The sequence below is a fragment of the Mustela lutreola genome, chromosome 16, assembly GCF_030435805.1.
Source record: "Mustela lutreola isolate mMusLut2 chromosome 16, mMusLut2.pri, whole genome shotgun sequence".
Lineage (NCBI taxonomy): Eukaryota > Metazoa > Chordata > Mammalia > Carnivora > Mustelidae > Mustela > Mustela lutreola.
Genome location: NC_081305.1, coordinates 43,576,415 through 43,599,205, shown reverse-complemented (window position 1 = coordinate 43,599,205; position 22,791 = coordinate 43,576,415). Strand labels below are relative to the sequence as shown.

Genomic DNA, 22,791 nt, shown 5'->3' with positions numbered 1-22,791 from the left:
ATTAGGTACAGCAAAAGTTGTCCTTGCAGTTGTCAGTCCCAGAAGACTCTCCAGGGAACTCATACTAGGAAATCGAATGGAATCAGCACATGCAACTTTAGAAAAATATAGTGGTATCACCCAAATATGGATAGACGAAATAAGGATAATTAGATATAAATAAGAAAAACTGGGCTTAACAAGGTCTACAAAGGCAGGAAGAAAAGAAATGTTGAATTGTGGTGATATGAGCAATGCACCCCCTACTCCCAATAGAGAAAGACATAATGAAGATGTGTCCTTATTGCTAGCACCTGTTTACCAGTGTTTGTTAAAATAAGGCCTGTAATTCCATATATACTTTGTTTTAGGCATTTTCCATTCTGTTCAAAATAGTTACAGAAACTTTTTCTAAGGATGTTTTAACTTCTAGAAAAAGAAGTCACTGAGAAAACAAAAAGAAAAGTAAAATAAATCTTTTCTTATTTTGGCAAATAGTTTCCAATATACGTTATACCCACAACAGTGGAACTGGGGACTTTAAGATATGGGTACTTGTATCACCATAAATGGACCATCTTCTGTTGAAATACTGCACATTCAAATCAAGAGGAATACTTTATTTAGAATATATGTTGAATAAATAAAATCTTTAAAAAAAAAGAAATCTCGCTGTGTCTCTGTCAAATAAATAAATAAAATCTTTTAAGAAAAGAATATATGTTGAAATATTTGAGCACTTTCAAACCTTTCCTTAAGAGAATACATACCCCATTTGTGATTGGGATTTCCTTTTGGGGGGGGGGTGCTTTTGGAGTCAGAAAGCAAAGGTTCTGATATACTTTTAGCACAAGGAGATAAAAGGAATCACTTAGTAAAATTCTGACAATTGGGAGTGTTACAGCCTAGAAGTGCAAGTCCTATCTTTCTAGAATTTCTTGAACTTGTGTTCCCAAGCTCATTCTTTCTAGTAACACCTCCTTCATCTTTGGCTTCTGCTTTTAAAGGTCTTTTAAAGCTGTGCATCCTTCCTTTTGAGCCTCATATTTGGCAGCCATTACTTCCTCCAGCTTAAGCCTGATTTACTTAATTTGTGTTACATTATTTTCATTTTAGCACAAAGAGAAAAATCTAGACTTACAGTTAAGGCGTTTTTTATTTTTTCCCAAAGGGAAGGAGCCTGGGCTTGAAACCCCCTTGGTCTGCAAATGCTCACCTTCACTGCCTTCAGCACACCAAAGTCTTGGTCTAAACCCTGCTCATTGTGGAAGCACTGATTCTACAAGAGCCACTGCATTCCCTGCCAGGTATCCTGGACGTCCTCCTTCCATTCCCCAAGGGGCTGAAGGCTCTGCTCCAGGTGGGCATCTGGCCTGTCTGCAGGGGTCTCATCCACATCCTGGGAGGGTTCCAACTCAGCAAGACCAGAGTACCCCTAGAATAAATCCTCTCTGCTTCTGCCGAGAAGAGGGCATTGTTTAGGGCTTCCTCCAAAAGACTAGAAGACCTGAGTGAGGGAAGGAGAGCATGTAAAGATATAGAGGGACTTATCCTCTGAAGGACTGGGGCACCTTCCCTGCAGCACATTGCTCCCATGCCCTGGGCCCCCTTGTGCTCAGTAGTCAGCCTCCTGACAGGTCCTCCCTCCTCTTTTGACATTTGGAAACTGAAATTCAGTTTGCAGAGGCAGATTTTTCTCTTTCTGTTTAAGATTGCCAAGAATAATGACTGGGAATTGAAGACCTCCTGTGGCCTCAGACTCTCAGCCTAGGGATGTTCTAATGTCCTGGAACTGTCCTCACCCCTTCCTCCACCTCCTACTACATGGAGAAGAGATCTTGATCCCTCCAGGAGATAGATAACATCTGCTGAAGGATGAGGAGGTGCTTCCTGGGTGAAAGAATGGAGAGGCTTTGGCTGAGCTCAAGAGCCTGGGACCTGATATCAAACAATTTAGTTTTAAAAAACAAGGTACCTACAACTTTCATTGCTTGTTTTATTCCTTATTATTATTTGTGCCTCATGACATGGCAACAAAATTCTCCAAGAGTAAATTATTTGAGAGAGAGAGAGGGAGAGCAAGAGCACATACCTCTAAAACGGAAGCTGAGTATCATTTACAACTTAATCTTACCAGTGATTTACCATCACTTCTACTGTATTTTATTAGCCTCACAGACCAGCCCTGGCCCAGTGTGTAAGGGACTACACAAGGGTGTTAATACCAAGAGGTAGGAAGCGTTGGGAGCCATTTTGGAGGTCACCTCTTATATGTTAGTATGATGACCAAATGGAATTAGGGTTTTTTTTTTAAGATTTAATTTATTTATTTGACAGACAGAGATCACAAGTAGGCAGAGAGGCAGGCAGAGAGAGAGGAAGGGAAGCAGACTCCCTGCCAAGCAGAGAGCCCGATGCGGGGCTCGATCTCAGGATCCTGGGATCATGACCTGAGCTGAAGGCAGAGGCTTTAACCCCCTGAGCCACCCAGGTGCCCCGGAATTAGGGTTTTTTAAAAAGCTATCTTCATATTGGAAGGTAACCATTCTTAGAGATGTTCCAATGCCTCTGATGTGCAGAGCACAGCTTCGGGTTGTATGAAATGAATGCCGTCAGTATGATGCAGGCAGGCTGGGTCTAAAGACCCAGGGGAGGGTCCCACAGGACCAGCCAAGAGGATCCAACACCCAGAGGGTGTTGATGCCAGCATCAGCTGAGGTTTGTTTGACACTATGTCATGGCACATATTTGGGATCTGACTCTCCTTGGATGTTATCAGGTGTTTGGGGCCTAGGACGATACTCAGAGAATCGTTAACTTTCTTGCTTACTCCTTGAAGTGGGAACATGGCTTCTTGTTTATGTTCTTGTTCAACTTGGCTTATTCAGAGGCAAAGTACAGAACACAAGTAAATGGTGCTTAACAGAAACTCTGCCTCAAGAACCTACAGATTCTGCCTGAAACCTTGCCCATGAGGTGAGCTAGAAGTGGTTTAAGGTCCTTGCTATAGCACCCAATAATGAGAGACAAGAGACTGTACAAATATCTCAGCTTCAGCACCCTAAACAGGACAATTTGTATCTACACTATCTTCCAGAGTCCCCCACAGGACTGAGCCCCTATTGCTCACAGCGATAACCCCCTCATTGATACAGTCTGTATTGGGCTCCATTCCTCCATTGTCATTTGCCTATTTTCCACCTGCCAAATAAATTGCCCACACTCGCATTCTTGTCTCAGGTCAGTGATGTGGGAAACAAACGCAAAAGAAAAATTATTAAATTTCCTCACTACTTACAGGCCATTCACAAGTCCTTGAAACAGGCAAAGTGACCTTCCTCTAGGAGCTCAGCTGCCTCAATATTGACACTTCGCTGAGGGAAAAACGCAATCCTAGCCCAAACCCCCAGGACCCTGTAAGTCTACTTTAACATATAAAGATTCCTTTGGAAACTTCCTTTATCTCTATGCCCACCTCCTAAGATATATGTTATCAATCACCCCTGAGCATATGACCTGCTGATATACATCTGAAGGGTCTCATGACTCAGGTTTTAGTAGACAATAATAAACGACTCTTTCCCAACAACAGCTAACCCCCTCAAGGTTCTGGAGACCTTGTTTCCAAAATTCCTTAGAGACTTATGCCTTCCCTAACACCCTCCCAACTTGAAAGTGTATAATGGGCCACTCCTCATGACCCCAGGGCAGCTCTTTCTCTCCCATGGGCCCTGTACCTATTCTTTAATGAAATCACCTTTTTTAAAATTAATTTTTAATTTTTTATAAACATATAATGTATTTTATTTATAAACATATAATGTATTTTTATCCCCGGGGTACAGGTCTGTGAATCGTTACACATTTCACAGCACTCACCATAGCACACACCCTCCCCAATGTCCATAACCCCACCACCCTCTCCTGACCGCCCTCCCCCCAGCAACCCTCAGTCTGTTTTGTGAGATTGAGTCTTTTATGGTTTGTCTCCCTCCCCATCCCATCTTCTTTCATTTTTTCTTTTCCTATCCCCCAAAACCCCCACATTACATCTCCACTTCCTCAAATCAGGGAGATCATATGATAGTTGTTTTTCTCCAATTGACTTATTTCGCTCAGCATAATACCCTCTAGTTCCATCCATGTCATCGCAAATGGCAAGATTTCCTTTCTTTTGATGGCTGCATAGTATTCCATTGCATATATACACCACATCTTCTTTATCCATCCATCTGTTGATGGACATCTAGGTTCTTTCCATAGTTTGGCTATTGTGGACATTGCTGCTATAAACATTCAGGTGCACATGCCCCTTTGGAGCACCACGTTTGTATCTTTAGGGTATATACCCAGTAGTGCAATCGCTGGGTGATAGGGTAGCTCTATTATAAAATCACTTTTTTGTACCAAAGATGTCTAAAAATTCTTTCTTGGCTGTTGACTTTGAATCCTATCATCTTTCCTACATCAGTCAGCATCTGGGGGAAGCCTCTCTTAGAAAGAAAACCACAGGCCTAAAATGGTGTCACTTATCCAAGCCACCAAACCAGGGCTTAATAATACTTAACCTAACTGTAGTTTCAACCTCCCTTAGAAATTTAAGTCTTGGGGCACCTGGGTAACTCAGCAGTTAAGCCTCTGCCTTCAGCTCAAGTGGTGATCCCAGGGTCCTGGGATCAAGCCTCACTTGGGCTCGTTGGGCTCCCCACTCAGCAGCGAGCCTGCTTCTCCCTGTCCTACTCCCCTACTCCCTCTGCTACTCCCCCCTGTTTGTACTCTATCAGAAAATTAAATTAAGAAATAAATCTTTTTTTAAAAAGTAAAGAAATGTAAGTCTTAACAAGCCAGTCGGGGATTTTCTGATTAGCATCAATGAGATAAACTGTTATTTGGGGCCTCTCCATTCCCCCCAAAATAAGATTATGTTAGGGATTAGGTTATCAGGGACCACAGTGGGAAATTAAAACAAATGAACTATCTTGTTTCTTCTAGCATGTTTGTTCTTCAGCTTCAGGAGTTCTTGAGAACTTTCCTGTTCCTGGAAGCCCACCAAAGTTACTCAACTGAGCAGATGTCTGATTTTCTGAAAGAAAAAAAGTTACTCAACTGAGCAGATGTCTGATTTTCTGAAAGAAAATCATAAATGTTCCTGGGAAATTGCAGTTAAGCAAACCTCTGTTCAGTCATGCCTGAATGATTATAAAGGTTTTATAAGTTTCTGTGATCACTTCCTAACTCCAAGAATAAACCCACCAAAAGGCTGCCATCTGGCAGTATGAATTGGTCCAGCAATTTGCATTAGAGACAGAAATTGGTGGACTCTATCTCCTTACTAGCTGCAAGTAGTAACAACCATTTGCTCAAACCAAAAGACTTGGGCTCATTTTTTGGCTTGATGCACCCCAAACCAGGAGCCCTTTGTGTTCAGTAAAAAACTTGGTGACGCGTATGAGTCAGTTATCCACCTAATTAAGATCCCTGCTCTTCCACCTAAGGGAAGGTAACCCTGCCTGGTTCCAGGTTTTTTTTGCTAATAACTTTCTTGCCATTTCCCCATCCCTTCTTCCTATAAAAACCTTCCATTTAAAACAAAAACAAAACAAAACAAAACAAAAACCTTCCATTTTGTACAACTCCGAGGAGGCATTCCTTTTGACTTAATAGGATGCAAGCTAGATATTCAAATTTACCCGGCTGAATTTTATTTTGTAACACTACTTAAGATAAAGTCCCTGTACACCTACCTGGCTCAGAATTAAAACAGGACAGAAATTTTTTTCTTTAAGTTTTTTTTTTTTGAAAGATTTTATTTATTTATTTGACAGAGATTACAAGTAGGCGGAGAGGCAGGCAGAGAGAGGAAGGGAAGCAGGCTTCCTGTTGAGCAGAGAGCCCGATGCGGGGCTCGATCCTCAGACGCTGGGATCATGACCTGAGCTGAAGGCAGAGGCTTTAACCCACTGAGCCACCCAGGCGCCCAGGACAGAATTTTTTTTTTTTTTTAATTTCATGTTGAATCTTTCAAATCAGCAGCAACAACATAGAGTGTTAAAACTCTTAATTATTATTAAAAATAGTTGAAAGCTTAAAAAAAGTCTCTGCTTTCAACATTTTCTTTCAATAAGTCATTAACTTCGTACTACCAGTCTCCCATGGCTCCGCCCACTCCGGAGTTCTCACCCCTTCTTCCGGAGCCCTCAGGCTCCCCAAGGGAAGAGCGTCTCTTCCGGGTCTCTAACTCCTAAAGCCGCCCCAGAAAAAGTTTCACCTTGCTTTGGGGAGCTCCTCCTATGAGATGGCCCCGCCCACTGCACGCAAAAAATTGTATAAATGTTCGTGGCCATCTTCAGCGCCTGCGCTGCTGGAGACAAAGAAAGCTCTTCTTGGAGGTCAGGGCGCCTCCATATTGATTGCAGGAGGTTTGGGCTTCTGAGAAGCTAAATGCAACAGGGACGTCAGTGTTTACGGATCCCGGAGCACTTGCTTCTCTCAGCCCTGAAATAGCTTAACCCTCTAGGCTAACAAAGGGCTAATTCACCGCTGTACGGCACAGATTTAAATATGGCCTCCCCCAACAGGATGTCAAGAGGGTGCAGCCATCATACCTTCCGTTAAAGTTCAGAAACCCAGAATCCTGTTCGTTGGAAGGTTGCCAGGTGGCGCCCGACAACCTCAAAGTCGTGACTGAGTCTGCGCACTGGCCAGTTGCGATGGGAAGAGATTATACTGCGGTGAGGCACCGTGGTCCAGCTATCAATTTCGGGTTATGGACGCGGATCCAGGAGAAATGGAAAAGGTCAGTGTGAGAAACAGTCGAAATTAAAGACCTCTGTAGGTTAGTGATAGGAGGACTACGGTGGCCCGACTGGGTCAGTCATGGGTGCCCGTAAGGGTCAGAGAGGAGGGTACGGAAAGGGTTAAGTGATTGGACGTGGGAGCCTCGTGGGGGTCTGTGGTGGCTGGTGGAGGTTTGTGGGAGTCAGTGGCAGTGTCTGTGAAGATGGATTGGGAGTATTTGGGAATCAATAAATGAGGGTTCTCGATTTCTTAATTCGAAGAGTGAGTGGTGGTCAGTTTATAGTGGTCTTCAGGGGTTTGGTGCCAAATGGGGTGCTTCAAAAGCACTGGTTTGAACAGCATTAGAGCTCAGTGTTCGAAACCTGAGAGGATCAGTGATTGGAGGTTCCAAGTTCTTTTTGGGTGCCTGAAAGTGATGATTGTGGAAACTTTGAGGTTAAGTGATGGGAGGGGCTTATGGGGGCCAGTGTTTAGAGAAATGCTTTAGGCCATCAGTGATTGAGACATCCTTTAGATCTTGGATGGGAGGAGGAATCTGAAGGTTTTAGAGATTGGTCTTTCGTAGATCGGGGAATGGAAAACACATGGATCAATGGGTGTCAGTGATTGGGGCTGTCAGTAATTGCCGGGAGAGGTGGGACTGTGGGGGTCAGCACTTGTTTTTCACTCATTGGGATATCATTGGAGAGCAGTGTGGGTTCGCGATTAGGGATTTGTGTAATAAATTTAGAGGTTGGGTATGGGAGAGTTAAGGATTCGAGGCTGCAGCCCTGCATAATGGGAGCACACTTTTCCCCTGTGACACCCTCCAGCTGATGAACATTCAGTTCAGTTCAGTCTAGTACTCTGCAAAAGCCCACATCAAAACTCTTTGAGGGGCGCCTGGGTGGCTCAGGGGGTTAAAGCCTCTGCCTTCAGCTCAGGTCATGATCCCAGGGTCCTAGAATCGAGCCCCGCTTCAGGCTCTCTGTTCGGCAGGGAGCCTGCTTCCTCCTCTCTCTCTGCCTGCCTCTCTGGCTACTCGGAATCTCTGTCTGTCAAATAAATAAATTTAAAAATCTAAAAAAAAAAACCACACACACACACAAACCTCTTTGAAACCTTCTTTCCCTTTTATTGTTCCCCACATTAATGAAAGTGCTTTGAAAAGACCAAATGTTAAACTTACTTGAAGTACCGTTATTAAAAATGTGGCTTCTATTGCTTTTGCCAAGGATTTAGTGCATATTTCTTTCAATGTTTCCTTTAAGGCCCTTTCTGGCAACGGTAATGACGTATCCATCTGTGACAATATCCCAAGGGTGAGTCTGGTTTCTGGAAATCTAGTCTGACCACATGGCAGCTAGGATGGATGTGACTTTGCCTGTGGTTAGAAAACAAAGAATTTACTGAGTAAGTATCTAAACTGACATTGTAAAAGATATGGTCAAAGGAACAAACTTCGAGGGTGTTTGGAAAATAATTTTATCTAGGCTTAACTTAAAAACAATGTTCTCTCCACACATATGCAGAAAGTAATTATGTGAGGTGATGGAAATGTTAACTAACCCTATTGTGGTAATTTTTTTGAAATATATGTATATCAAATCATGGTATTGTACACCTTAAGCTTATGCAATATTATATGTCACATACCTCAGTATGTGGGAAAAAACAAATAAATTATGTAAGGAAAAGAAACTGTTCTTTTTTTTAATGAGGTTTTAAAATTTTTATTTATTTATTTATTTTGACAGAGAGAGAAATATCACAAGTAGGCAGGGGTGGGGGTGGGAAACAGCCTCTCTGCTAAGCAGAGAGCCTTATGTGGGGCTTGATCCCAGGACCCTGAGATCATGACCCGAGCTGAAGGCAGAGGCTTAACCCATTGAGCCACTCAGGTGCCCCAAAACTGTGTTCTAAGAATCCTTTTGCCTTGGTCTATATTTTTTTAGGCATGACACTTTTGACCTCCTTGAATCTGTTCTTTGTAATATCCTGGTAGAATAATTTAATGAAGATAAAACTACAAAACAAAACTTAAAGCTACTTTTAGAAACTGCTCTTCACGGAAATTAATGTCAAACTACTGATAATTAAGATTGGCTGAGACAAGACTACAAATACAATAGAGATAAGATTTTGACCTTTGGGGTGAAATGCCAAAACAGTATTTTCTTGTTTTAAAGTATTGTATCTGATCCTTATGTAGTTCTCAGGCAAAGCACAATAACTATAACATCTTCTGAAACAAAGGAAGCTGAAAGGTAAGGCAGGTAAATATCTTTCAGAAGCCATACACATCAAGCTTTAGTTTTTAGAGCAGATAGCCTCTGTTTTCAGTTGCACAGAATCAAAGATAGGTAGTTGCTCTGGGGCAGAAGTCATTAGCTTGGACAAGGAGTGACGGGTTGAAGGTATTTTCTTTTTCTTGTGGCTATTTTCCTTCATCACCTATGGTGTGTTCAGTGCCAGGTTTGGGAACAAATAAGTTTTCTTTTTAAAATTTTTAATATGAACCTGTTACTGAGATATAAGATATATACAGAGATATACTTAAATATGCAGCTCAGTGAATTGTCACAAAAGGAACTCCCTTGAGTAATGTACTCAGATCAGAAAAAATAACATTGTAGCATCCTGAAAGCCTCCATGATATGTGTTCTCTGTCACTACCCTGCCAGGGGGAACCATTCTTCCAGCTTCTAATATCACTGATTAATTTTGCCTGTTTTTGAACTCTAACTAGATGGAACATTCATACCTGGGACCTGGGGGTATAGGAAGAGGGAGGCAGTATGAGTCTATGCATGAACGTTTTTTAAGTTTGAATCCAGATTATTTCATTTTACTTGTATATTTTTCCAGATTATTATTCTTTTTTTAAATTGAGGTATACAGGGGCGCCTGGGTGGCTCAGTGGGTTAAGCCGCTGCCTTCGGCTTAGGTCATGATCTCAGGGTCCTGGGATCGAGTCCCGCATCGGGCTCTCTGCTCAGCAGGGAGCCTGCTTCCTTCTCTCTCTCTCTCTGCCTGCCTCTCAGTGTACTTGTAATTTCTCTCTGTCAAATAAATAAATAAAATCTTTTTAAAAAAAAATTGAGGTATACATACAGTCAAGTATGCTTATCTTAAGGGTACAGCTCAGTGAATTTTGACATTGTGAAAAACCACATAAATACAACCAAGATCAAGATATACATCATCTCTAGCACCCTGAAGCCTTCTTTATCAGTACCCACTGCCACCTCTGGGTCTAATATAATGGAGTAATTTTGTGCATTTTTGAACTTGATTTGAGTGGAATCACAGAAATAATCTGGGGGCAAAACATTCACACCATGGGGAAGTTTTGTCCGAGACTCTAAAATCAAACACCAGAACAAAATTCTGACCTATAGCCCTGGCTGGGCTATTTGAGATTGCCTATTTTCTGCTAGTCCTTCTAGAAGCCAAAAACATGCACAGTGAAATGGACTCTGGGTTTGGAGTGGACTTCGAATAAGGGTCGTCCTCTTAAGGTTGTTAATGAGTTGAGGATGGCTCTTCTCTGTAGATATTCAGAGGGGAGTCTCAGAGCCCCGTGGTCAAAATCTCTTATTAGCTTTTTAGAGACTGACTTTTGGCTGCAGAAACCTAAATTAGGCATCTTGAAAGAGTCTTTGTAGGGATTCCCTGCACTGGGGCTAAGACACAATGATTCAGCAAATGTAGGATATTCTGAAAGGAATCTTTCTTAGGGAACCTAGAACATCTGGTAGATTCACTCAGGGGCAGAGAAGCCTCTGTCCCTCACATCCAACCTGACTTATCTGGGAAAGCAGGTGTTAATTCATAATTCAGCCCCTTTCAACCTTACTGAATATGTATTAAAAGAGGTAACTTACAGAAAGTCTCCAGAAGTGGGCTTTTTAAAATTGTGTTTATCATTTATCATTCCTGTTTTCAAAGATAAGAAAACACCCCCAGGGAGGTAAATTGTTTGGCTTAGATTCCCCTCAGTTGCTTAGCAGAATTGCTTGGTTCAGACTTCTCTCTGAGTGGTTCTGAGACTCACAGTCCTTCCAGAAGATCCTCCTGCCCCAAACCCAAAGCAAGCCATCATTTAGCTCTATCTCCTACACAGTCCTCTGCAGGCTTCTTCCTCTTGGGCCTCAGAGAATATTTGGGGAGGGACTGTTGGATGACTCTTACCATGGGGTCTGTTTATCTTCAGGTTACCTGAGTACCCTGTATACCTGTGGGTCCCACCACCTCGCTGATAGCAGGGCTTCACAGGACCTTGGTCAAGTCTCCAGAAGGCCGTGCATGGGGCTGAGGCTGAAGGTGAGTTACTGTTGAGAGATGGAGCTGTGAGGAACTAGTAGGCCAGTTGAAGATCCTCTGGATTTGGAGAGGGGGAACTTGGGACAAGAATCTCTTCTGAAGGACAAAACTAGGTTCCAAAACCTCTTGCCAGAGCAAAGACTCCTAAGTAACTGGAAATAGCGTCATCCCTGGGCCAGAAGCTGAGCAAGACTCAACTTGGTGTCACTCCTTCTAGGGATCCTCCATGGTAAGGGAAGGGTTGGTCCCAAGTTTCAGAGAAACAGAGCGAAGGCAGAAGCGAGGAAAGCCAAATGTGATAGGCATGCTTTCTCAAGCGAAGGAGATATCGGTCCAACCCAGTACCTTCTGCATCTTATAGCATGTGATGTAGCCAGCCCACTCTCTTACACTTACTGGCACTTTCTAAGTTGCTCCCTTGTCATTTCTGCCACCTCACCTGGCCTCAAGGCATATGGGGAGTTTACTCCATCCTGACTAAGGGACAGAAAAGTCCCTGGATTCTCAGAGTGATAGTGGCAGCAGACCTACTAGAGCTATAGATTATTTATTTATTTATTTTTAAAGATTTTATTTACTTATTTGACAGAGAGAGTGAGAGAGCCTAAGCAGGGGAGCAGGAGGAGAGAGAGAAGCCGGCTCCCCACTGAGCAGGAAGCCGGATGCTGGCTCAATCCCTAGACCCCCGGCATCATGACTTGAGCCAAAGGCAGATACTTAACCATCTGAGCCACCCAGGTGCCCCTAGCTATAGATTTTTTAAAATTAAACTTTATTTGGAGAAGTTGCAGGGATATTACTGTCAGCTTTTCTATCTTTCATGTACATTCACCCAGATAAACGCATACACTCTCATACTGTCTCTGTATATGTAAATGTTATATTATAAATATATATTATTTTTCTCCTTTCTTCTCAAGTATTTGAGAATAAGTTACAGACATGATGCTCCTTTACCCCCAAAATATTTCAGTGTGCATTTCATAAGAATGAGAGCATTTTTCTATATAACCATAATGCAATTTTCAAAGTCAGGCAGTTAACAGTGATTTAATACCATTATCTGATCCACAGTCCATATTCAGATGTGAACCAATAGTGTCATTTCGTAACATTTCTTTTTTCATTCCAGAATCCAGTTCAGGATCACAGACTACCTTTAGTTGACATATCCGTTTAGTCTCCTTTAATGGGAATCAGTTCCTCAGTCTTTTTGTCTTTTGTGAAGTCAACATTTTTGAATGAAGAGTATAGACCAGTTACTTTGTATTTTTGTCACTCACATGATTTTGTCTGATGTTTCCTCATGATTAGATTCAAGTATGTATTTTGGGCAAAATATCACAGAAGGGATGCGGTGCCTGTCACAGTTCATCATATCTGGGGCACGTGACTCCTGTCCCATCACTGTGTGTTAACTATCACTTACCAGTGCTATCTGCCAGGTTTCTCTAGGGCAGAATTACAGTTTTTCATTTTATAATGAATAAATATCTGGGGGCAGGAGATTTCGATACTATATAGATATTCGGTTTTTCCTCCAGCTCTTACCAGCAGTTTCTCATCCACTGATGCTGCCATCTCATTTAAAAGGGAATGAAGTGACTTTCCCAGGCCACAGACCTAGGTGGTCCCGGAGCCAGGCCAGAACACAGGCCTACGGACACACATTCACTAGCACATCTGCCACACTTTGCAGCCATGGAGAGACCAGGCTGAAGCAAGTAGCTAAGTCCAGAAAGAGGAGGGAGGGAGTGTACTATTTCAGAGAATCAAATAGTTATCCAAAGCTGGATTAACTGCTCTAGGCTGCTTGGCCCCAGGCCTTTCCTGCTAGCTCAATCCCTGGTGGACAGTTCAGTTCTTTCAGAGGGCCTCTTCCCCCTTTTAAAGCCCTCCTGTGGCTTCCCTTATGATGAAAAAAGGCGGTAGAACAGGGATATGTAAATAATGATGCGTGTGTGTGTGTGTGTTTCAGTTATAGATCAGAATATGAAACTTTCTGCCACCCAAGTCATAGCACTAATAACATTTTATTGTATTTCATACCAAAAGCTTTTCTACATGTTTTTAAATAATGGGATTGTGGGGATTTTTTTTTAACTTAAGGTTTAACATGCATAGAGAACAGTGTGTAGCTTAATGAATTGTTCTATATGTGCGCAGTCACATACTCACCACCCATATCATAGTAGAGAACATTTCCAGCACCCCAAAGCCTTCCCCCCAATCCTCCCAAGCAGTGCCTAGTCAGAGCTATCATATAGGTTAGGGTTGTCTGTTTCTGACCTTCAGATAAGTGAAATTCAAACAGTAGATCATATTTTTATTTAACTACTTTTTTGACTTACTGGTATAACTTGATTAATGTATTAGTTAAGCAAAGAAGTATCTGTATTTTAACATTCAAGGAAATCACTTTTTAAATTTCATCTATAGAAGAGACAGGAATCTAAGTAGTTAATCTTAACACCATTAAGACAAATTCATTATTATATCTTGTGAACAGGATGTTCCTGGAAGTGTTCCATATCCTGATTGTGTGAGAGTTATGTGGGTGAATGAATATATTTGTCAAAACTCATCAAACTATACAATTCAACTGGATTCATTTATTATATGTAAATTACACTTCTGTAAAGAAAAAAATCTTTTAAAAGGCATAATAAGCTCACTGCACAGTCCTGATAGCTAAATGTCTGTTTTACACTAACTGTGCTGTATGAGTCATGCTTTCTGACCTGTACAATATTTCAAAGCATTTTCATACAATTAAGAGATATTGGAGGGCCGCCTGGGTGGCTCAGTGGGTTGGGCCTCTGCCTTTGGCTCGGGTGTGGTCTCTGGGTCCTGGGATTGAGCCCAGCGTCAGACTCTTTGATCGGCAGGGAGCCTGCTTTCCCCTCTCCCTCTGCCTGCTTCTCTGCCTACTTGTGATCTCTGTCTGTCAAATAAATAAATAAGATCTTAAAAAAAAAAAAAAAAGTGGGTATTTATTGTCCACTGAGTGAAGTAAATCATTAACTCATTTAGCACTATAGTGTTATGAATGTTTCCACATGTGTACCCTCATGTACCCACCACCCAGATCATGACCGAGAATATTTCTGGCACTTTAGAATCATTTCTTTTATCAAAAGATGATTTGTCAATAGATTAGTGAGAAAAGACTTCTATAAAACAAAGCTAGGAGAATGTATTCATTTTGAAGCAATTTTTTTCCCCTTGAATCTGGTGTCTTCTGCTAATCACTAAACTAAATGGAAGCTTCTAGTAGATATGGCCAGTTTCCCAAAATGGCTGAACCAAGTTATAATCCTCTCAACCATGCATGAGAGTTCTTGTCACTCCTGAATGTGGATTTTTAATTCCAGGCTGTCGATTATTGACACAGTATTTTTGGACCTTTTATAGGGTTTCTCACTTCTGTGAGTGAAAAACCCAAGCAGTCTTTATTAATTTTTTTGTACCAATTTAGTTCCACATTTCCTAATGTATGGATGTTTGGGAAATTGGGAACCTGCATGTTTTAGTAGTCCTATTTAATTACAGTACCAGTTATTTTAGGAGGAAAAAAGGTAATATTGTGATTTTTGAATTTCATTATAAATTCATAGTTTTTATAGACTAAAAGCTTGTGAACATATGCATTCATATGGAATTACTGGACCATGAAGTATTCATGTTTAGCTTTGGTAGATTTGACCAGTTTGGTCTTACTGCTCCTTCTCACATGGTTGGAGCCCTTGAGGTTGCTTCCTCTGCCCCCTTGCCAGGACCCATCACTGAAGAAGTGTCTTTGCTTTCTGGCACTCAGAATTACAGAGGTGCTTCTTGCATTCTTTGCTTCAGATGTAGCATGATTTTACCATTTTACCATACCATCCGGGTATGTCATAAAATATTTCCACTCGTGATCTATGATTTACCCTTTCTTTTTTATAATTAAGCCACATAGTTACCTCTTTAACTAAACATCTTAATTAAAAATGACAGTTGTTGTTCTCATCTGTTGAAAATTACTTTTTAACAACAATAATACGCTGGATGAATAATGAGGGTTAGCCTTTCAGTAATAATTCATACCACAGTATAAGTAACCATTAGTTTTACTAATGTTATACAGTTATTTTATATTGCCTTTAGTTCTCTGTAATAAGTTACAAAAGCCCTTTTTAAGTATATACTTTTTTTCATAATAACCTTATTATAGAAAAAGCATCCCAAATATAGGATTTCATGAACACTGGTAGGTGAACAAGTGCAACTTTAAAAGTAAATAAGAGGCAAAACCCAAGACTTTCTTGCCTTTAAGAGAAAATGTATTGTTCTGCAGGGGTGATCCCACTCAGAGCATGTATCTGGCTCCATCTCCCATGGGGCCAATTATTTAAGTTATAAAGATTCTGGTTTTTTATAAACTTTTACTTCTTACTTGGTAGCAGCTTTTACTTCACGGGAGATCTGTTTTATGTATTCACATTCTGCATTGAATGGCATCGGGTTTTCTTCTTCTTCTTCTTCTTCTTCTTCTTCTTCGACCACAGTGATTTCAAGCTTGGGTTTATGTAGGGACTTCACAAGTTCCAAGATGGGCCTGGTCCCTCACAGCTCTGTTCTCTCTTTCTCCATCCTCCTCCCCCCCAATCTCTATCTTCACAGGACTCAAATTTTTTTCCAAGAACAGCAGAAAATGATTGAGTACCAGGTAAGTGTGGCATAAAGTACCCAAGTTTCCCTTCTTGGGAAACTGTTCTAGAAAAAAATATGTGCATTTTAGGCATTTATACTTTACCACAGGCTGGGTTTTCAGAAAACAGACTTGGAGGTGGAAGATTTGCACCCAAGAGGTTTACTAGGGAGACTCTTAGAATACCTATAAGGAGCAAAGGAAGCAAGATTAGGCAGAGGGATTTAAACAGAGGCACCAGCTGACCTTACAAGATGCTTTGGAGCTGAGATGGCCCTTGCGGTTGTCCTGAATGGAGGGAAGGAAGCATTTATATTCCAAAATCAACAAGTCACTGGTTGTAGGCTGCCCCAGGGAGGGGACGTAAGTTTGTGTGGGTAGCTCCCTTTGATCAAGGGCTCTTTGCAAAAGGGCTTAAGCCTGTGGTAGCCAGTCTTCTCCTAACAGCTGGGAGAAACACCTCAGTCCTTTGGGGGATTTGGATGGAACATCACAACTTCTGTCTACACATAGATACAACAGCAAGACCCTTATTATACATACTACTCTATCACTTTTTTTTCCCAGTTAAAATATCTTAGAGATTGTACATATTAGTACACCATTTTTAAATTTTATTTATTTATTTTTTAATATTTTATTTGTTTATTTGACAGAGAGAGAGAGATCACAAGCAGGCAGAGAGGGGGAGGCAGGCTTCCCGCTGAGCAGAGAGCCCAATGCAGGGCTCGATCCCAGAACCCTGGGACCATAACCTGAGCTGAAGGCAGAGGCTTTAACCCACTGAGCCACCCAGGCACCCCCACACCATTTTTTTAAAGCAAGGTACATAATGCTCCATCATATGCATGAAATATGATTTATTTAAGTAGCCCCCATTTTATGACATTCAGGTAATTTTCAAATTTGGTATTACAGGGAATGATGCAAGTAACATTCTTTGTTGGAATACAGATATACAAAACAGTCCAACAAAGAGTCATTAACTGTGGTCTTCCTGGTGGCCCAGCAAAAAGGCAAACACAGACAGCCCATGATTTGCATTGGCCATAGGATAGAAGCTTGCTGTTATTTCTTTTTTTTTTTTTTTTTTAATTTCTTTTCAGCGTAACAATTCATTGTTTATGCACCACACCCATTGCTCCATGCCATATGTGCCCTCCATCATATCCACCACCTGGCTCCCCCAGTCTCCCACCCACCCCCCCGCCCTTCAAACCCTCAGATTGTTTTTCAGAATCCATAGTCTCTCATGGTTCATCTCCCCTTCCAATTTCCCTCAACTCCCTTCTCCTCTCCATCTCCCCTTGTCCTCCATGTTATTTGTTATGCTCCACAAATAAGTGAAACTATATGATAATTGACTCTCTCTGCTTGACTTATTTCACTCAGCATAATCTCTTCCAGTCCCATCCATGTTGCTACAAAAGTTGGGTATTCATCCTTTCTGATGGAGGCATAATACTCCATAGTGTATATGGACCACATCTTCCTTATCCATTCATCCGTTGAAGGGTATCTTGGTTCTTTCCACAGTTTGGTGACCATAGCCATTGCTGCTTTAAACAGTGCTGCTGCTACAGATGTCTGTTCTTTTCACTACATCTGTATCTTTGGGGTAAATACCCAGTAGTGCAATTGCAGGGTCATAGGGAAGCTCTATTTTTAATTTCTTAAAGAATCTCCACACTGTTCTCCAAAATGGCTGCACCAACTTGCATTCCCACCAACAGTGTAAGAGGGTTCCCCTTTCTCCACATCCTCTCCAACACATGTTGTTTCTTGTCTGGCTAATTTCAGCCATTCTAACTGGTGTAAGGTGGTATCTCAATGTGGTTTTAATTTGAATCTCCCTGATGGCTAGTGATGATGAACATTTTTTCATGTGTCTGATGCTGTTATTTCTAAGAGAAAACTAGCTTTTCTTTCCTTTTTTTTTTAAATTTTATTTATTTATTTGACAGAGAGTAGGCAGAGCAGTAGGCAGAGAGAGAGGGGGGAAGGAGGCTCTGTGCTGAGCAGAGAGCCCGATACAGGGCTCGATCCTAGGACCCTGGGATCATGACCTGAGCTGAAGGCAGAGGCTTAACCCACTGAGCTACCCAGGTGCCCTGAAAACTAGCTTTTCAAGATGTTTTCTAAAGACATTTCCCTGAGGAGCCTTCTTATGGCTGAGGTAGAGTAGAGCAACACTGCTGCTAACCATGTGGTTCCAGGACTTGGGCTTCTCCAGGAGCTTATTAGACACACAGAATGGCAGGCCCCACCCCAGACCTGCTTGAATTGGGTTAATTGAGGGTGGAGCCTGGGAATCTGTGTTTAGCAAGTTCTCAGTGGTCCTTATGCTCTTGTAACTGTGAGAAGCACTGACATAAAGTATAAAATTCTTAAAGATAACAAATGCAGAATCATAGTGGCTCTTCATTGGACTGTTTTCTACAGTGGTTCAGCTCTTCCTTTGGAGTATTAGTTCCACAGAACTCCTGGATTTCCAGGTGATCAAGAGCATCATGACTTAGCTTCCCGATGTTGCATTAGTGTTCTCTATCTGTGTCAGAGTTGCGGGAAGTTTTAACTCCTCTGTGCTTTGCAGCCACATATGTAATAGAATAAAATGCTGAAGTTCAGTTAGAGGAAAGCAAAACTACAAATATTATTTATTTTCAAAGGGAGTGGGCAGGAAGGTTCCTTCATGTTTATGGAAGCCCTGATTATGGTCCAGAGTATTTGTGTCCTTGATCTAGACTGAGGAACAGATGAGCTGTCCGTTACTTAAATTACTGTCATTTCCTTAACTGTCTTTACTAGTTTGGCAGCAAACAGTAAACATCTTACTCCCCCCAAGTCTTGGTGTGAAGAGTTCCTAGCTCCCCCTACCTTCCTCATCATCTTAAGATGGTGAAGCGCCCTGTGTCTTGACAGGACTTCCCCTCAGCCTCTGAGTGCCTACATTTCCACCTCTTTGGAGGCCTCCCTCCAGGAAGAGACATCTCTTTCTAGAGACCCCTCCTCTCTGCTTTTCCAGATCTTTTCCCTGGTCCCTACAATGGCTCCAACCCTAGAAACCATCACCACTTCCAAACCACAGAGTTCTTTCTTTTCTCTCCTCCTCCATCTCCTATAGTGACTTCCTGCTCTTGATGTTTCCATATCCTGTTTCTTATTCTTTCTTGACTCCAGCATCCTCTCACCCTACTTTACTAAAGCTTTTCTGGCCAGGAGCCCAGGGGACTTTGCTGAAACTGAAATCAGAAGATGCTTTTTTGACTGTTCTGCTAAATTAGACTGTACCTTTTGCAAAGCCCCTTCTGTGCAGAAGGCAAGAGCCTATACTGGGTGAGAGCACAGACTTGGGACGAGACTGCTGAATTTGAATCCCAGACCTTACCGTCTGTATGACCTTGCACAAGTCTCTGAACCTCTTTGTGCCCCAGTTTCCCATCTCAGGAGATGGTACCATCCCCCACCGGATAAGCCAGGACCATGAGATTTATTCCTTGACTTCTCTCTGCCTTCCCCTTCTCACAGTCAGTCACTACATGATAGTAATTTTACAACCTTAATGTTTCTTCCATCTTTGTTCTTCATCCCTGTGTTTGATGAAAAATGACATGCCTTTTGGGGTGTCAATTTACATCTTTTCTATTTTATTCTGTTCTATCCCACTCCATCCCAGCCCAGCCCATCCCACTCCAGTTAGCTCTGTTTGGGAAATACCAACCCAGGCCTGTCAGCTGAGCCAAACTCTATGCTCTGTGGTAAAGGCTGATTGCTGCTCTACCACAACCATGGTATATTATTCTGACATCAGAGAGGATATCAGGTCGGTACCTCCTATGTACATGGCCTTTATATTGGTCTAGGGTCAGGTACCAGGTCCTGCCCTCAGGTTCATCTGCTTGGTGCCACTGTAGGACCCCACAATTTTTAAAGAGATGTACGTACAGCTTCCTCCTGAGGTTGAGCTGAGGTGTGTGACCCAAAGCTCCCACCAGAAATCACATTGTTAGACTATCCCATGTGGCTCAAGACCCCCAAGTAACCAAAGATGGTCTTATCAAGCAGAACAATGCAGGGGCTTAGAGATTAACTCCCAGGAGTTGAGGACAAAGATCAGACCTCTCTTAGGGCAAGATTCAATTTTTTATAGTCACTTGAAGATATATCATAGGTACTGTTTCCTCTACTCACAGGAATAGGGGAGTTTTTTTCCTACACCAAACAATTCTTCTAATTCTCTGTGGACACCCAACTGGGTGTCCTACAACTTAGTTCAACTTGGAGTTAGCATAGACTCTATAAGTCTCATAAGACTCCCCCCACTTCAGATGCTAATTACAAATCTTAGGTTGTCGTCTGAACTTCTGACCAACTAGCAGTAAATCAGGGGTTCCCATGACCCCCTCTTCAGTTTTGATAATTTGCTATAATGACTCACAGATCTGGGGATCTGCTAGACATGAGCTTCTGTCTGGAATTTGGGGTGTACATCTTCCCAGATGTGTTCACCAACCTGAAAGCTCTTCAGGATTTTCATGCTATTTCCATTATGTAGGCATCATTGATTAAATCATTGATCGGTAATTAGCTCAATCTCTGGTACCATCCGTCCACCCCTATCCCGACCCATAGGTTGGGCAGGATAGAGAAGGGGGCTGAAAGTTCCAACCCTCTAATCATATGGTTAGTTCCTCTGGCAACCAGCCCCTTTCCTCCATGTTATTGGTATAAACTTTGGGGCTTGTTAGGAATAACAAAAGACACTCCTATTACCCCTGTTACTTGGGAAGTTACAAGGGTTTAAGAAGCTCTATTCCAGGAACCATGAAGAAAGACCAAATAGATATTTTTTAATATATCACAATATCACAGGTGCCCTCTTACGTTTTTAGTACCTATGGGTCCTTCTCTTGGATCTGCAGCTGAACTCTATTAGTGTCCCTTGGGGCTCTGGCCTGGGCACTTGGCTCATCCTGTCTCCTTGCAGAGAGATCCCACACTGACAACTTTAGCTACCACTTCTCTGCTGCTGGCTTCCAGAGCTTTAGCTCCCTTCCCATCTTGCTGCTATTACAAGACTCATATGTTCACCCTGCTGCCTGCTAAGTGTCCCCAGACATGTCTAACGACACATCCTCTTTGTTTCTAGTTTCTACTGTTTTTCTCACGTCTGATTCACCATCACCCAGGTGGCTTTGAGATACTTGGGTGTTACCCTGGCCCCTCTTTCACCCCCCACAACCAGTTAAGATGCAGGTTCTGCTCTTTACAATGGCCCTTCTCTGTCTCACTGTTACTGGCCACTTGTGAACGCCATCTTGTACCTGCGTTATTATAGTCTTTGCTTTCCCTTCCCCCTAGGTCACCCACCACATTTCTCTTTGTATCCATTCACTTGCAAATTATCTGAGTTTTGTATCTCTTACAGGCAGCATTGCTTTTTCAATCCAACCTAACAATCTCTGCCTTTTGGAGTGTTTCAGTCATATATTAATTTTATATTATAATTTACTGTCATTGACTAGAAGTATAATTATTGGCATGGTTGGGTTTGTATCTATCATTTTAGTATTTGGTTTTCTATTTGTCCCATGCACTTTTATTCCTCTCTTTCTTCTCTTCTCTTACATGTGTGTTTGTGTGGATTAAACGAACAATTTTTGGAATTCATTTACTGCAGTACACCTCTTTGCACTCTAATTTAGTGGTTCCTCTGGGGATACAATATATCCCCAGTCTGCTTAGAGTTACCACAGTACCACTTGACATGGGAGACATGGGATGCAAGAAACTTACCACATGCCTAATAGAATGTGCTTTCTACACATACCTCTCCCTTGGTAGATTTTCCATTGTCTTAAAGCCCATCATCTCCTCACTCACAGACCCCTGTAAACTGTTCCTGTTACTGAGAGCCTCACAGCCCTTAAAGTCACTGTTCTGTCCACATGCCTGTGTTCATGCTGCTCCCTCTGCAAGGACATAGTTTCTCCATCTTTCTGTAGAGAAGACTCAGCTCCACAAGTCCCCTAGCTCTGAAGCCTGGCTAGACCTTGAAACATTTAATGGACCATTCACACTTTTCCACCTAGATGTCCTGCCACCGTAGCTCATATACTTTCACCTGGGTGGCTTTACGTAATGCTTTCTGCCAGGTTGTGAGCTCCTTGAGGTCAGGATCCATCCATGACTGTGTCTCTAGCAGCCAGCACTGGGTGACACACAACAAGTCATCTTCAGTCAATATAGGTTGACTCAAAGTGTATATGACAGTGGGTTCCAATGTGATTGTTACTTTCCCTACCATATATAGCCCAAAGGCAGGAAGGTAAAAGCCATGTTAGGTAGATAAATGATCATGGTAAGCTCTGACCTAGGAACATAAAAACTCGATACCATCTATCCCTGGCTGCATTTCCCACATGGCTCAGTGTCATTTCATCCTCAGCAGAGACCTGTGTCCTTTAAAGACGTGGTAGTGGGCTTCACTCAAGAGGAGTGGCACAGGCTGAATCCTGCTCAGAGGGCACTGTACCGGGATGTGATGCTGGAGACCTACAGCAACCTTGTCTCCGTGGGTAAGGACAGCTCCATCACACAATCTAGATGATGCCTGAACGACCGCCTTCCCTTTTGCAGTTGCTAAAAGGAACTGGGGTACCTAGAGCCTCAGAAGTACCAAAAACTTCCTATGTACCAGACACATCTTCAGCCACTTTTTTTTTTTTTAAGATTTTATTTATTTATTTGACAGAGATCACAAGTAGGCAGAGAAGCAGGCAAAGAGAGAGAGGAGAAAGCAGGCTCCCTGCCGAGCAGAGAGCCCGATACGGGGCTTGATCCCAGGACCCTGGGATCATGACTGGAGCCGAAGGCAGAGGCTTTAACCCACTGAGCCACCCAGGCGCCCCTCTTCAGCCACTTTTAAAATATCAACTTACTTAATTCTCCTAAGAGCCTTATGAGGTAGGTACTGATAGTACCACAATTTTACACATTTGGACACAGAGGCAGATGAG

General features: G+C 42.2%; 1 protein-coding gene across 1 annotated transcript in view; it reads left to right on the top strand.

The window, feature by feature from the left end:
* The first annotated feature begins 6,160 nt into the window (after nt 1-6,160).
* ZNF568 (zinc finger protein 568) overlaps nt 6,161-22,791 on the top strand; it is a 132,428-nt gene continuing 115,797 nt past the window's right edge. Inside the window, exons 1-5 of the mRNA XM_059151458.1 lie at nt 6,161-6,775; nt 8,028-8,169; nt 10,973-11,082; nt 15,745-15,790; nt 22,224-22,350. Coding sequence (XP_059007441.1) covers nt 15,776-15,790; nt 22,224-22,350 — 142 coding nt within the window. The 5' untranslated portion in view covers nt 6,161-6,775; nt 8,028-8,169; nt 10,973-11,082; nt 15,745-15,775. The remainder of the gene's footprint in view (nt 6,776-8,027; nt 8,170-10,972; nt 11,083-15,744; nt 15,791-22,223; nt 22,351-22,791) is intronic.